This window comes from Sminthopsis crassicaudata, chromosome 1 (genome assembly GCF_048593235.1).
Source record: "Sminthopsis crassicaudata isolate SCR6 chromosome 1, ASM4859323v1, whole genome shotgun sequence".
Taxonomy (NCBI): domain Eukaryota; kingdom Metazoa; phylum Chordata; class Mammalia; order Dasyuromorphia; family Dasyuridae; genus Sminthopsis; species Sminthopsis crassicaudata.
Window position 1 is genome coordinate 73777756 of NC_133617.1, and position 14347 is coordinate 73792102.

Genomic DNA, 14347 nt, shown 5'->3' on the forward strand with positions numbered 1-14347 from the left:
TCTACTGTATTATCTAGTCAGCTGAAGAATTTTCAAAACTGTTATTTGGATCAATATGAGAGTTCAATGGCAAGAGGATCAAAGTGGGTTCAAATGGCACTTCTTGTGCTTATTAGTGATATGATCACAGGTAAGTCATTCAACCCACCTGAGCCAAAGTTTCCTCATCTCTAAAATGAGTATATTAGTAGTACTTATCTCCTCAGAACAAATTAGTTCCTTAATGGTAAAATTAGGTGGTTGGGTCAAATGGCCACAAGATCCCTTGTAGCTTTGTATGTATGTATGTACCTGGTCTCAGGTAGATTCTTAAGTAAGGTGCTTAACCATTTGTGCCTCAGTTTCCTCAAATATAAAATGGAGATAATAATAGCATCAACTTTCTAAGGTTGTAAGGAATACAATGAAATATTTTCAAAATGCTCTGCAAACCTTTAAATACTATAGGAATGGTAGCTTGACCGCATTATTTCTCTTCATAGCACTGCTAACTTCCAAGATACCCAGGCTAAAAAACTGGGGACTCATCTCCCATCTGCTTCCCCCAGTTATCTAGTCTATCAATGCAATACAACTGCCTTAATTCAGGTATCATTAGTTCTTTCTCAGACGACTGTAATAGTTACCTAACTGGTCTTTCTGCTTCTGCTGTCTCCCTTCCAATTCAGATTAATCTTCCTAAAGCATAGCTCTGATTACATCACTCCCCTGTGCAAAAACAGTGAACAAAAAAGTATGGAAGCAGAACTGCACAGAACACGTGGGTGTGTATGTGGGGAAAAGAGAGAGAGAGAGAGTGAGAGAGAGAGAGAGAGAGAGAGAGAGAGAGAGAGAGAGAGAGAGAGAGAAGAGAGAGAGAGAGAGAGAGAGAGAAAGAGAGAGAGAGAGAGAGAGAGAGAGAGAGAGAGAGAGAGAGAGAGAGAGAGAGAGAGAGAGAGACAGACACAAGAGACAGAGATACAAGAGACAGGGGGGAAGGAGAAGGAAGAAGGGGAGGAGGGGGAAGGAAGAAGGGAGGGAAGAAGGAAGGGAAAAGAGAGAAGGAGGAGAGGGAAGGAAGACCAAGTTCAGCCCAGGAGATTAAAAGAAGACTATGAAAGTCTTTGCACATCAGAATGAGTTTAGACTTCATGTGCTAGGGACTGAGGACTTGCTGAAGTTTTCACATTAGAAGAAACATGTGCTCAGAATTGTGCATTAGAAAGATTCATTTGGAAGCCAAGGCAAGATAAATGGGGGGTGGATTGGGCTTGAGTTAGGATGCCCATCAGGGGCCATTACATTAGTCCAGGAGTTCTCAACCTTCGGCCACTAGGCCACATGTGGCCCTCTGAGGACATTTATGCAGCCCCCAGGGCTATGGCAAATGGGTTGAGGGGAGGAGAGAATGTGGGTTTTTGTTTTTACTATATTCCAGCCCTCCAACAGTCTGAGGGACAATGAACTGGCTCCCTATTTAAAAAATTTGAGGACCACTGGGCTAGTCCATAAAATTATGAGGGCCTAAACCAGGAGAAATGCCCTGATAATGGAAAGGAGGGAACAAAACTGTTGCCATGAGCTTCCTCTTCTCTTCCTCTTTTCACCTCATATCACTCAGATGCCTTCTACCACTGTCTCCTACTTCACCTCTATCTCACACATTGAGGCAGCCCTTCTTCTTGCCACAGCAAACCCTTTTGTCTGCACAAGTGATTCCATTTTATCCCAGCTTCTCCAGCAGATTGCCCCAGCCATCATCCCTGCCCTCTGGCTTATCTGCAATCTCTCTGTGTTTGGCTGCTTCTCTATAGTCTAAAGACATGCTTATGTCTTCCCCCATCCTTTAAAAATCCTCACTTGGTCTGTTCATCTCTGCTAGCTATCATTTCACAGCTTCTCCCTCTGGCAGCTATTCTCTTGAGAATGGTGTCTATAATTAACGCCTCCTAGGGAGGTAGGGGAGGGGAGGAAAGGAAATAAGCATTTATATAGCACCTACTATGTGCCAGGGACTATGCTAAGTGCTTTTTAACAAATATTAACTTATTTGATCCCCAAACAACCCTGATAGATTATTCTCATTTTACAGTTTGGGGAACTGAGGCAGACAGTAATTCAAGTGACTTGCTCAGAGTCATATAACTAGTAAGTCAGTAGAGCAGAATTTGAACAGGCCCAGCTTTCTACCCACTGTGCCACAACTGCCTCCACTTACTTTCCTCTCACTCTTACTCTTTTTAATCCTACCTTTTGAATTCAGACTAACATTCAACTGAAACGGCTCTCTCTAAAATATTTAATGACTTCAATTGCCTTTTTGTGCAGCCTATGACACTGCTAATCACATTTTTTCCCCTTGTAATCATCTTCTTTCTAGGTTTCCATGACACTACCCTATCCTAGTTCTCCTCCTACCTGTCTGACTTCCATCTCAAGCCTTTTTTGCTAGATCTTTATCCAGGTAATGCTCAGTGAAGGTGAGTTTCCCCCAGGGCTCTGTCCTGGGTCCTCTTCCCTTCTCCCTATATACTCTTTCACTTGGTGAACTTATCAGTTCCCATGAACTCTATGAATAGCTTTATACTGATAATTCTCAGATCTAATCATCTAGTCCTAATCTTCCCATAACCTCCAAGCCCCACATTTCCAACTCTTATTGCATATCATCTAACTGGATGTCCTGCAGACATCTTAGACACAACACATTCATTATCCTCAAAGATCCTTTCCTTCTGAATCTTGCTATTACTATTGAAGGCAGCACCATAATCCTAGTCACTAAAGCTCTCAACCTTAGTGTCATCCTCAACTACTTTCTCACTCCCTCCATCTGGTGCCAAGATTTATTGAATTTATTTTTGTAACACTCACATACATATCCCCTTCTCTCTGACACTGCCACCAAATTGAGGCAGGCCCTCATCACCTCACACTTGGACTACTGCAATAAGTCACAAATCTCTCTTCATTCTAGTTTATCCACTTAGGTATAAAAGTGAGCTTCCTAAAGCACAGTTCTAAACATATCATGGAGGTTTTATCACCTCCAAGATCAAACAGAAAATACTCTGGTTTTTAAACCCCTTCACAAATTCTGAATTTGAGTAATCCTTTTATCATTATGAATTTTTAAAAATGGTCTTAAGTATTTAATTGAGCATATTTTTCTTTAAGATAAATAATAATGATCATCTATATTTGGGGAACAAACAAAATATCTTGTAAATTCTCACTGTCTGACAAGTTCTTTGGGAACTCTTCACACTTGCAAGGTCATATAATCTGTGAAAGAAGAAACTCCAAGAATGTATGTGATTAATGACAGTCTTGTCTAATGATTGACTTTTATTCACTGTGTGTTTAAACTAGAGAATAAAAATGCTGAATAAGAAAAATAAAGCCCTTCACAATTTGACCCTTTCCTACTTTTCCTACTTACATTTTACTCTACTTCTTTACCACATACTCCATAATCCCATGAACTGGCCTTCTTATATAGTTCCTCAAGCAAGATTCCAGACATTTTCAATAACTGTGCTGTGATTAATATTCAGTGACATATTCCATGACCATCACAATCCTGTTCTTTCTCATCTCCACTACCTGGTTTCTTTCAAATCTTAGCTAAAACCCCATTCATAAGAAGCTTTTCCTGCTCCCCCTTAATGCTACTGCCTTCCCTCTGTTGATTATCTTTAATTTATCCTTACATTATTGGTTTGTACATAGTTGCTTGCATATTGTTTACCCAGTTAGACTCTTCAAGGGCAAAGCCTGTCTTTTGCCTTTCTTTATATTCCCAGTGTTTAGCTTCATTAGTATGAAGGTACTTAATAAATGCTTACTATTTGTGTAAAAAGGTAGATACAAAACAAAAAAAGAAAGAAAATGCTTCTCTATCAAAAAAAAATTACCTAAGGGAGGAGACTTTCAGAGAAGATTAAAATCTCAGGAATATTTATTATTCTGTGCTCTTTATGGTTTGCTAAATTTAGAAATATTAAATTTTATATATAATATTTAGTTTGGTCCTAAAATGATCTCACCTCATATATTAAATCTAGACTATCATTGATTCACATATTATGTACTTATTAATTGGATTTAATTTTAAATTATTTTATTTTTGGAATAAACAAAAGTAGAAGTTGCAGAATGCAAAAGAATTTTAATATCTTAAGAAGCTTATGACATAATTTTGGGCACAAAAGATGATTCCAGCAAATGATTAAGTAACAATACTTATGCAAAGAGTTTTGTTAACTGTACAACTGATGAGTTTTTGTTTGGACACATTGAATTTTAGGTACAGGCAGGGTTTCCAGATGGAGACATCAACAAGACAATCAGAAATATAGATCTAGTGCAGTATTTCTTAGCATGGGCCTCTCAAGGGACCTATTTATAGATTTCAGGGAGTCTGTGAATTTAGATAGACAAATAATTTTCTAGTTGAGATTTAGCATTTCCTTCAATTATTTCAAAACATGATTCTGAGAAGTAGTTTTCAAGCTTCATTAGGCTCCCAAAGGGGTCTATGATGCACAAAAAGTTAACAATCTGGTTTGGGGGGCTGAGGGTATAGATTAGTCATTTACATAAAGTTTAGGGTTGAACTTTTGAGAAAAGAAATTTTCTGTAGCAGACTGACAAGAAAGATGAACAGAGAGAGTCAAGGACTCTTGCTCAGAGAATGCCTCCAGGAAGAAGGCAGGAAAAGGAAGAGGGAGCTGTCAAGGATGTCTCCACGGAATAAATATACTAGTCTTTGAATTGGGCTGAGTAGGGCTCAAATCCTGCCTCTAATACTAATGAGATGGGTGACCAAAAGCATGTAACTTAATTTGCTGACCTCACTCAAATATTTGCAAATTTTAAAGTATTAGATACATCAATTGTTGGCATTATCATTATTTTTATTAAAAACTAGTAACGAAAGCAAAGCAAATAAGATGGCAATTTGAAGAGGCAATCAAATTAATAAAACCACAATTTTTTTCAAGTGGAGAAAATTCTGACCTGTTTAATAGGCTAACAAGAACAACAGAAGAAAACACAGATCCTACAAGTAGGATGGGGAGAATAGGGATAGGAACAAAATCCCTGGAAGAACAGAGAAGGGTTGAGATGGAGTGAACACATGGATGGGGCTCAGTCTACTCTTGTGGATCACTCTAGAACTAGTCCTGCATTCTAGTCCCCCAACCTATTTATATCCCTAAGACTCCAATTTTCTAAGATAAGGGGGAAGGATGACAAGATAGAAGGCACCAGGAAAGAGATTTTAAGGTGGAGAAAGCTTATATCTGATGCCCTTTTATGATCTTTCTTAGTAAAAGGCAAAGTTATCTGTTGAGAGTTTTGGAGGGGAAGATGAAAGTGGGGTATTTAAAAACAAGGTCTGGAACAACTTCAGTAAGTAATGAGCCGGGCAGTTAACAAGAGATTAATAAAGAAGCTGCCAAGCAACAATGTGGGCCCAGCTGGGGTTAGATGGCTCAGATTTGTCATATTCTGGGTTGTACAATTCTGGGACATTCTCCAGAAATGCTCTACAGCCAGAAGCAGAAACTGAGAAAGCAGATGGATGGAATGATTTAGGAATAGTAATTGGCATGGCCAACACCATGGAAAGCCAAGAAGGTAAGGGTTTACGGCCATGATCTAAGAGTCTCAGAAAAAGAATTAGGCAAAAGCCTTTGAAGAGGCATTATGGAACAGTAGAAGGAAAAGTGGAGGTAGGTGTGATGCTGGCTTAAGATATAGCTTGGATACTTACTACCAGTGGGATCTTTTAAGCAAATAATTGCACTTTCCACAGCAATGTCTTCATCTTTAAAAAAAAAATGATTTGAGGATTATTTAATATAAGCTGCTGAGCAATCTTTTTATTCCACTCTAAATCTAAGCATATTTATATATACATTTATAAATGCATATACTCATAGGACTATTAGGAAGAAAGTAGGAAGTAAATCTTAAAGTACTATGTAAGTGTGAACCATAAGTGGTGTTGCAGAACAGGATGCACAGCAACAATCCATAGCCAAAATTATTAGAAGCAGGACATATGACCAATCACCTCCATTTGTGGCAATTAAGTTTCTGATAACTAATGGGATGAATGGAAAAAAGGAAGAAAGAAAGTTTCTTTTGAAGTCACAGAGTGGCCCTGGTTCAGAGGTCTGGTCCAGGACCCTCTGGAATGCCTAGGAAAGTTCATCCACTCTAATAATAACAAGGAACAAAGCTCAGTTCTGGAGCCTCTCAGAGCAGAGATGGAGCACAGTGGGGCTAAATCCGTTGCCTGTTCTGGGTCAGATCAACTACCCTGCTGGAATGAAGAGAATATTTATAAGGCTGCTTTGATCCAAGACCTCTGGTAGTAGAGCCAGGCCCAAAATAAGACAGAGGAGTCTATCGTGTTGTGACATCTGGGGAAGCAAGTTTTAATGGTCAGAAATCAGTGGAAGGAAGAGGAAGAGAGTGGGATGGCAGTAGATCTAGTTATACCCTTGTGAGAATGTCAAGGTCTCAATGATTAATAGTGGTCTGCAAATGAATTAATCTGGCTCAGGAAAAAAATAAAGCATGCTAACAAAAGAAACCTTTTTAGAGCAACAACAAAAAAAAGGCTCGGAGATGCAATTCTCCAATTTTACTTCATAATGGATCAATCCTCTATGGAATCTAAATGTTGTTAGATTTTCTAAATCTAAGCATATTTAAATTTTATGAGGCTTTTATTGAAATGAGAAAAAATTTATCTCTAAACTAAGGATTTGAGGATTACTTAACATAAACTGCTGAGCAATCCTTTTATTCCACTCTAAAAAATTCCCTACAGGGAACATTCCACACCTTTTCTATATTCCTCCAAATGAAACCTCATCTCTATTTCCCATATTCATAGCAGAAAACTCCATCTCCAACAAGGCTAACAAACAACAATAAATTACTTTTATACAGTGCATTCTTGCCCAAAGTTTCTATCTCTGCCCCATCCTTTCCCCTTTCCACTTCATCTTCCTCCTTATGCCAATGCGTTCTAGGACTCCTTGCTAGTACAATACAAACTGGAAAACCTTAAGACCATTGTACAATAGAAGCTTACACTTCTGCCCCTTCCCCTCTAGGGTCTTGCTCTAGCAGTTATCCCCATTCTCTAATATCTTCAAATCTCCTTAGTTTTAAATGAAACTTTCCCATGACCTTTCTAACCCATTTATAGACTGTCCCTATCTCTCCTTTAATTGCCAGATTTCTACAAAGCTATCTCTTTTAGCTGTTTCCACTCTGTCTTCACCTACTCACTCAACTCCCGGCAACCTGGATCACTCTCTCTCAAAGGTCACCAAAGGTCACACTGAATCTTTCCCCCCCCCCTTTTAAAGTTCATTTTGATTTTGCAAACCAATCCCTGCTTCTTGTTAGTCCTCTGGATTCTGTACTATGACATTCTCCTGGTTCTTTTCCTCCAACTCAGGTAACTCTTTGTCTTGTTAGCCGATTCCTCTTCCTCTCCATCCCCAACTGCCCACATGAGGGTGTCCTTCTAGCCTCTATCTGGGACCATCTTTTATCTGTATACAAGAACCTATAGTTATCCCATATATTATACGATACTTTATATTGATCTGTGTGTGGATGATTTCTCAACCTTCAAACTTCACATCTTCAGTTGCTTCCTGGACGACTAAGCATAAATATCCAATTGTCTCAAACTCTGTGTTCAAAACTGACTTGATTAGATTTCTCCTCAAAATCTAAGACCCTTCTCTTTTTTGTAACCTCAATTTTTATTGATGTCACTGACATCGTCAAAGAAAGAGAAGGGAGTCACCTATCAAGCAAGCACCTAGGCAGTTAGGTGGTTCTATGAAAAGGGCTCCCAGCCTGATGACAGGAAGATAAGTTCAAATCTAGAATCAGATACTTATTGTGTGATGCTGGGCAAGTCACTTAATTTTTATCTATCTTAGTTTCATCAACTGTAAAATGGGGATAATAATAGCACCTGCCTCCCAAGGTTATTGTGAGGATCAAATAAGTTAATATTTGTAAAGCATTTAGTATGAGTATCTGGATGTGGTAAGTGCTATGTAAATACCTACTCTCTTTTTCCTATTTACAATGTGCCAAGTAACGTAGATATAGAGACAAAAAGAAACAAACCTTGTCCACTCTTATTATATTTCATAATTATTTGTAGACATCTTCCTTCTTTCTCCAAGAGGACAGAAACTGTACATTATTCATTCTTTAAATATCACAATATCTTGCACTTAGTAGGTACTCAATAAATGCTTGAACTGGATATTGTGTCTGGCCTAGCAAATTTGATATTCATATTCACTTCTATTCTCGTACTTGGTATCTCCTGGAAGACCCCATTTATTCCATCCTTCAAGACAATGGTAGCATAACTATAAAGCCTTTTTAAAAATTCTTATCCCATCCTTCCCAACTCCAGGTAAAGGTATCTTTTTTCTCTTTAAACTTTTAAAAATCTTTTTGCCTAATTCTCCTCAGTTCCTAGTTCCCTCAAATTAACTTATATTCATATCATAGTTCCCCAGCCCTGCTCTGCAAAGCTGTTGGATAATCCAGAGAACAGAAACTATGATTTTTCATCATTGGAGCCTCAGCATCTAATAGGCACCTAATAACCTAAAGTAGCTGTTTTAAATTAAATTAAGATGAAATCGCAAATGTGTATTTACATATATAGTCACACATATGTCTATATGTTTGTCTCTATGTCTATAAAGTCTCTCATTGCCCATATCTATGTATCTATCTACAATGTAGTCTCTAATTGCCCTGACCTTAATTTATACTTACCACAATTTTAACTCTGTTCCTCTGGCTTTATCCCCTCTCCTGTTGGCTGTTCCTGTTAGTGCTTCTTTCCTGGACTACCCCCTTTTGTCCCATTCTCTTTTCTCATAACCACAGCCTCCCTTATCCAGTCTCCTAACCTACCTCTTCACAATAGCCCAAATTTCTATTAAATAATGAATTGTGTGGTATCTGAACATTTGCTTAACAAGATTTTCAGTCAATCATGTGTTCCTCAATTTGTTCATTTAGCACTTCAGTTTATTTCCTCTGCTGTATCTGTTTTCTCTTTCAGCACAGATCAACCTGTTCCTTTCTAAAAGCAAATTTCTTTTCCAGAAAATTGGCAATACAAGACTGAGCAACTCATCTGTTCTCTGCTGCATAAAATTTGAAAGCTTGGAAAGAGAGCATCAGAGATTCAAATGCAAAGACTTCCTTTATTTAGTGATGCTGATATGTATGGTTTTCCTATATACTTTTAGACCATTGTGTGTCAAACAAAAATCATTTTTTGTGTTGCTATGATTAACACATTAATCTCAGATATATTTAAAAACAGTTTTCTTTTGAGAGCTTCTGAAATCAGCTACATTCTTTTTTTCTTAATTTTATTGCTACTTTTAAAAACATCTTTATTTTCATCGGCCACATTCTTAAGATTTTTATGTGTGATGAATATGAAGTAATGCATCCTTTAAAGATAGTAAGGACTCCAATAATTTGGAATTTGGAGAGGGATCATGCTGGATTTAACTTCTCCCTGCAAGTCTATGCAGAAAAGAATTGACAAACAAATTAACAATGTAAATTATATTTCAGGGAAGATAATTAAATTATAGTAAAAGAAGTGATTAAGAGGACACTGTTTTCAAGTATATTAAAATACTATGCAGTCAATATGTTAATTAAAAATTAGTCTGAATAATTTAATTAACAAAGCAGATATTTTAGAAGCACTCCACTAAAAATATGTGAGCTAATCTAATGCAGAAGCAAGCCTAATGGGAAAAATGATTGGACACTTTAAAGTCAATGAATAATAGTAATTTACATCTACGGGTTTTAAAATTTTAAATCTATTGTATGGTCATCCTATAAAATGGTACAAATATTGCTATACCAGTTTTACACAGAAACAGGCATGAAGTTCACTTGTCCTGAGTTACATAGTAATAGAATTCAAACTTAGATCTTCTAATCAGAGGATGCAGTCATTACACTCCTTTACTTTACTCCATTATCACTAAAGAAATTCTGGAACATGAAAAGAAAAATTTGAATTCCAAATATGGTGGAAAAGGCGTGGTAATTGGTTAATAAAATAAACTTCTGTTTATCCTTTGCCAAATCCTGATATAATGGGTGCTGAAGAGTTATGGACCCTTAAATTTCCACAGAACAAGTGCTGAAGGTGAAGGAAGTCATGCTTTCTAGGACACAGGCTACTAATCCTGGGGCAATGTAGCTGTATGTTGGGTGGTCAATAGCTAATTGATCCTAAGATGCTGCACTGAGCAAAGTGATAAACTCTATCCAGTACATGGGAACTCCCAACGTCAAATAACCATTTCTATAACAACTTAGATCCTTCCCAAGCTCACTGCTAAGCAGTTCTAAGCCAGACTACAAAGGCAAGGGCTCAGGGATTCAGCAGAGTTCCAGTTACAGGATTAACCAGTCCTTTCCTTTCTTCTTCCCTAGCACAGGCCTAGCTGCTCCATATGTACTATAGGAAGTCTTTCTGGCTGATGTCCCAAGCCTGGCCCATGGTGCTCTCTCAGCCTTAGGAATTGTGTTTTCCCAGAATCTCTTAACAGATCTGCTTGCCCACACTCTCTATTTCATCTGCTATGAGCTGTAAGAATAATCTCCTTTGCACATAGGTTTGGTTATATTGATAATTAACAACCGCAATCAATAAATATTACATATTTACATTAAACAGTACAAAGGCACTAGGCTAGGAGCCAGAGACACAAAAGTCAATGTGGTCCCTGACCTCAAGGAGTTTATACTCTCTAGGAGGGACTCCTGCCAAAACTCTTCCATTGTACTTCACTGACTACTGTATAATGTTCAAACTCCTCTGTTCAGTATTTGTAGTGGAAGTAATAATCTAATATCTGGCCTCATGCAGGTTAGACTAGTTTTTCCTTAAAAGGCAGTGAAAGCCCAAGATTTAATTAACTGGCTCAGAGGCTCAGGCTCTTGATGTGGTTTTCTAGTCCTGAGTACAAAATCCATGAAAAGCTCTAGCTGGGTCCTGGAAGGGACAATGCAGAGGCATTCAGATGCACTCATATGAATCCGTGAATGCCCTTATTAGGTTTATCTTCCCCTTGCTCTAGTTTAGTAAATCTCCTTTTGTTAATTATTAAAAAGGGTCATTTATTATTTAATTACAATGGCATGTCTAAACTATAAGGGGGACTGTGGAAAGATGCTGGATAGCGACTTAGAAGATCTGGATTTGAATCCTGACTCTGTTTTCACAATCCATGAGATCATAGGCAAAATGCTCAACGTTTCTAGGCTTCAGTTTTCTTATCTGTAAAGTTGGATTAGAAGGCTGCTAGGGGCCCTTCCAGTTCTAAATTCATTCAGCTATGATCCTATAACAAAGTGACAAAGGGCAGGTTGTCCAGCTCCTCTCCTGACATTTACCTCTTACCCATTAACCATACTGGACTCTATCATGAACTTCTGCTTTTGTTTGGACTGTATTCTGGTGTCCATATGCTTACCTGGCCCAACCTCTAATGCATGTCATCTCAGACTAGAAACCTTTTCCAGGTCAGAGTCTACACAGAGCTCGTGGATAAATGAAGACACTGATTGATGGTGATAAGACTGCTAAAGGATGCTAAGAGTAGAGGCTTAGGCACTAGGCTAAATGTTGAGGTTACACAGAATCAAGAATACACAGAATCAAGGAACTTAAGATTCGATTGAACTGTCAGTTGCTGCTGCAGCTGAAGTATAGGGATTCTTTATTCAGAGGCAGACTTCAAACTCAGACACGCTGACTTCTAGTCCCCTAGTGCAATGTTCTTTCCATTGTACTATGCTGCTTATTAGACAGTACTTTATCAAATAATAAAAGCTTATCTCTAGAGTGAACTAGAAAAAAAAGTGAGTGACTGGTAATGACCTTGTACCCTGTTCTAGCTGGACATTAACAAACTGTTTGGGGGCTAGAGGCTTCCCACTGCAGGAGACTGGTTCCCTCACATATGGATAATTTTATCCAAAAGACTAAAGATTTTCTGTTACAAACTTATTTAGGAGAGGAGTCTTCCCTGAAAGTACAGATTTAGCATTTAGGAATAAGTTCCACTTGCTTTCCATATTCTCTTCAGGTTTAAAGTACAACCAGGACCCTGAGCCCAGAAAGTTTAAGTACTAAAAATGTTTGTGGCAGCCCTTTTTATAGTGACAAGAAATTGGAAATTGAATGGATGCCCATCAATTGGAGAATAGCTGAATAAATTGTGGTATGTGAATATGAAATATGGAATATTATTGTTCTGTAAGAAACAACTAGCAGGTTGATTTCCGAAAAGCCTGGAGAGACTTACATGAACTGATGCGAAGTGAGATGTGCAGAACTGGGAGATCATTATAAACAGCAACAATAAGACTAAACAATGATCAATTCTGATGGACGTGGCTCGCTTCAAAAATGAGTTGATTCAGATCAGTTCCAATTGTTCAATAATGAAGAGAGCATCTACACCCAGAGAGAAGACTATGTGAACTGGGTGGAACACAACAAAGCATTTTCATTCTTTCTGTTAGCATTTTTGTTTTCCTTCTCAAGTTTTTTCTTTTCTTTTTAGATCCAATTTTTCTTGTGAAACAAAATAACTGTACAAATATGTATGTGTGTATATGTGTGTGTGTGTATGATTTAACATATATTAAACTACTTACCATCTAGGGGAGAGGGTGGGGGAAGGAGGACATAATTGGGAACAGAAGGCTTTGCAAGGGTCAGTGTTGGAAAATTACCCATGCATATGTTTTGTAAATAAAAAGCTTTAATTAAAAAAAAGAAAGAAAGTCTGAGCACTGAAGGTAAAGGACAGTGATCAGGATGCCGCTGTCTTCTCAGGCTGACTAAGGACTGGCACCTACCAACCCCAAGCACAGAATATCAGAACTTGGCCTTTAGGCTCCTGACTTCAGGTCCAAACAATTTTCTACTCTGAGGCTCTTGATATGGATAAGGACCTTCAAATCCTGACAAAGTTAAACTTGAAAAAAAAAAAAATAAGGAAAGTTCAATAAACAAAATAAACTAAAACAAAACCTACTTCCCCATTAAAAGAAAGCTCACTCTCTCCTTTTTTTTTCCTTTGAAGTGAGTGAGAAAAGCAGGTAGAAAGGCAAGAGGCACTTAAGACTTGCAAGAATCCCAGGATTTTACCACTATTAGGGACTTAAGAGATCATTGAATTCTTTCTATGGTCAATAGTCCTTTCTATGATAAAGTTTGTGCAAACTCTACTTGCAGAGCTCTGGTGATGGGGAGCTCACTACTTTTTGAATTGGCTCATTCCATTTTAAGATAGCACTGACCACCGGGAAATTTCTCTTCATAAGAGGCTAAAATCTGCCTCTCACCTAATTTCTCACCATTGGTTCTAGTTTTGCTCCCAGGGGCTAAGAAGGACAAATCTAATCCCAGCTGCCTACAGCTAAATCTCTTCAACTGATGCCAACCCAGCTTGGGATTCATTTCCCTGGCACAATTACCAATTCCATCTCTTAGTCTGACAGTCTTTAAAAAGGACAGAAGGTGGAGAAAAGACAGGTAGCCACACTTGCCTGATCTCTGGTGGACACCCTGGACTACCCACTTGGAGAACTCACCAGGGAGTAATGATAGAAAGCTGCTTTCTGCTGCTGAGTGGACATTTTAACATATTGTATTGTGTAATGGGGAAATGCAGAAAACCCAGATAGGCTGTTTTTGCCAACTCTAATGAAGTCACAGAGGGATAAGAATACAGACACTGCCACTTACTCACTATATGATTGGATAAATCACAAATCATTTCACTTCTAGAATGAGCCTCGGTCTCTTGTACAGTAACATCTGGGTAACCTGTGTACTACCTGTCTCGGGGCTATAATGAAGAAAGTGACAAGAAAGCCTAAAGACTCACAGAGAAGACATTACTAGTGCCTAGAAGAGTGCCTGGCACATTGTGGGCACTTAAGAATTGCCTGTAAATTGACCCCTCCCTCAGTAAAATAGTCTCCTCTATTGATCTTTGGCCAACAACTCAAGGGACTCATCCTAACTAACCTTTTTGTTTTAAAGACAAGGAAACTAAACCCACAGAAGGAACTGACATGGCCAGTGCCACATAATGGTTAAAATAGCAGAGCCAGAATCTAAACCCAAGTCCTCTGACTCCAAATCTAGTGTACTCTCATCAGAAAAGCTTTAAAGTCAGACAGCAGTCACCTGGTATTATACACATTAATATTCAGTTCTGTTATGATTTCAGAG

General features: G+C 38.2%; 1 protein-coding gene across 9 annotated transcripts in view; it reads right to left on the reverse strand.

The window, feature by feature from the left end:
• LOC141539123 (uncharacterized) overlaps positions 1-14347 on the reverse strand; it is a 92635-nt gene that overhangs the window by 10791 nt on the left and 67497 nt on the right. Inside the window, exon 3 of one of the 9 annotated variants that reach the window (XM_074261451.1) lies at positions 5762-5815. The exons of 6 other annotated variants lie outside the window; for them this stretch is intronic. Coding sequence is in view for 1 of the 3 variants with exons in the window: in XM_074261425.1 (XP_074117526.1) it covers positions 12405-12446 (42 nt within the window). In the remaining 2 variants the exon portion in view is untranslated. Of the gene's footprint in view, positions 1-626; positions 704-5761; positions 5816-12404; positions 12667-14347 lie in introns of those variants that run through there. 2 more of the 9 variants (XM_074261425.1, XM_074261481.1) reach the window with 2 other exon arrangements.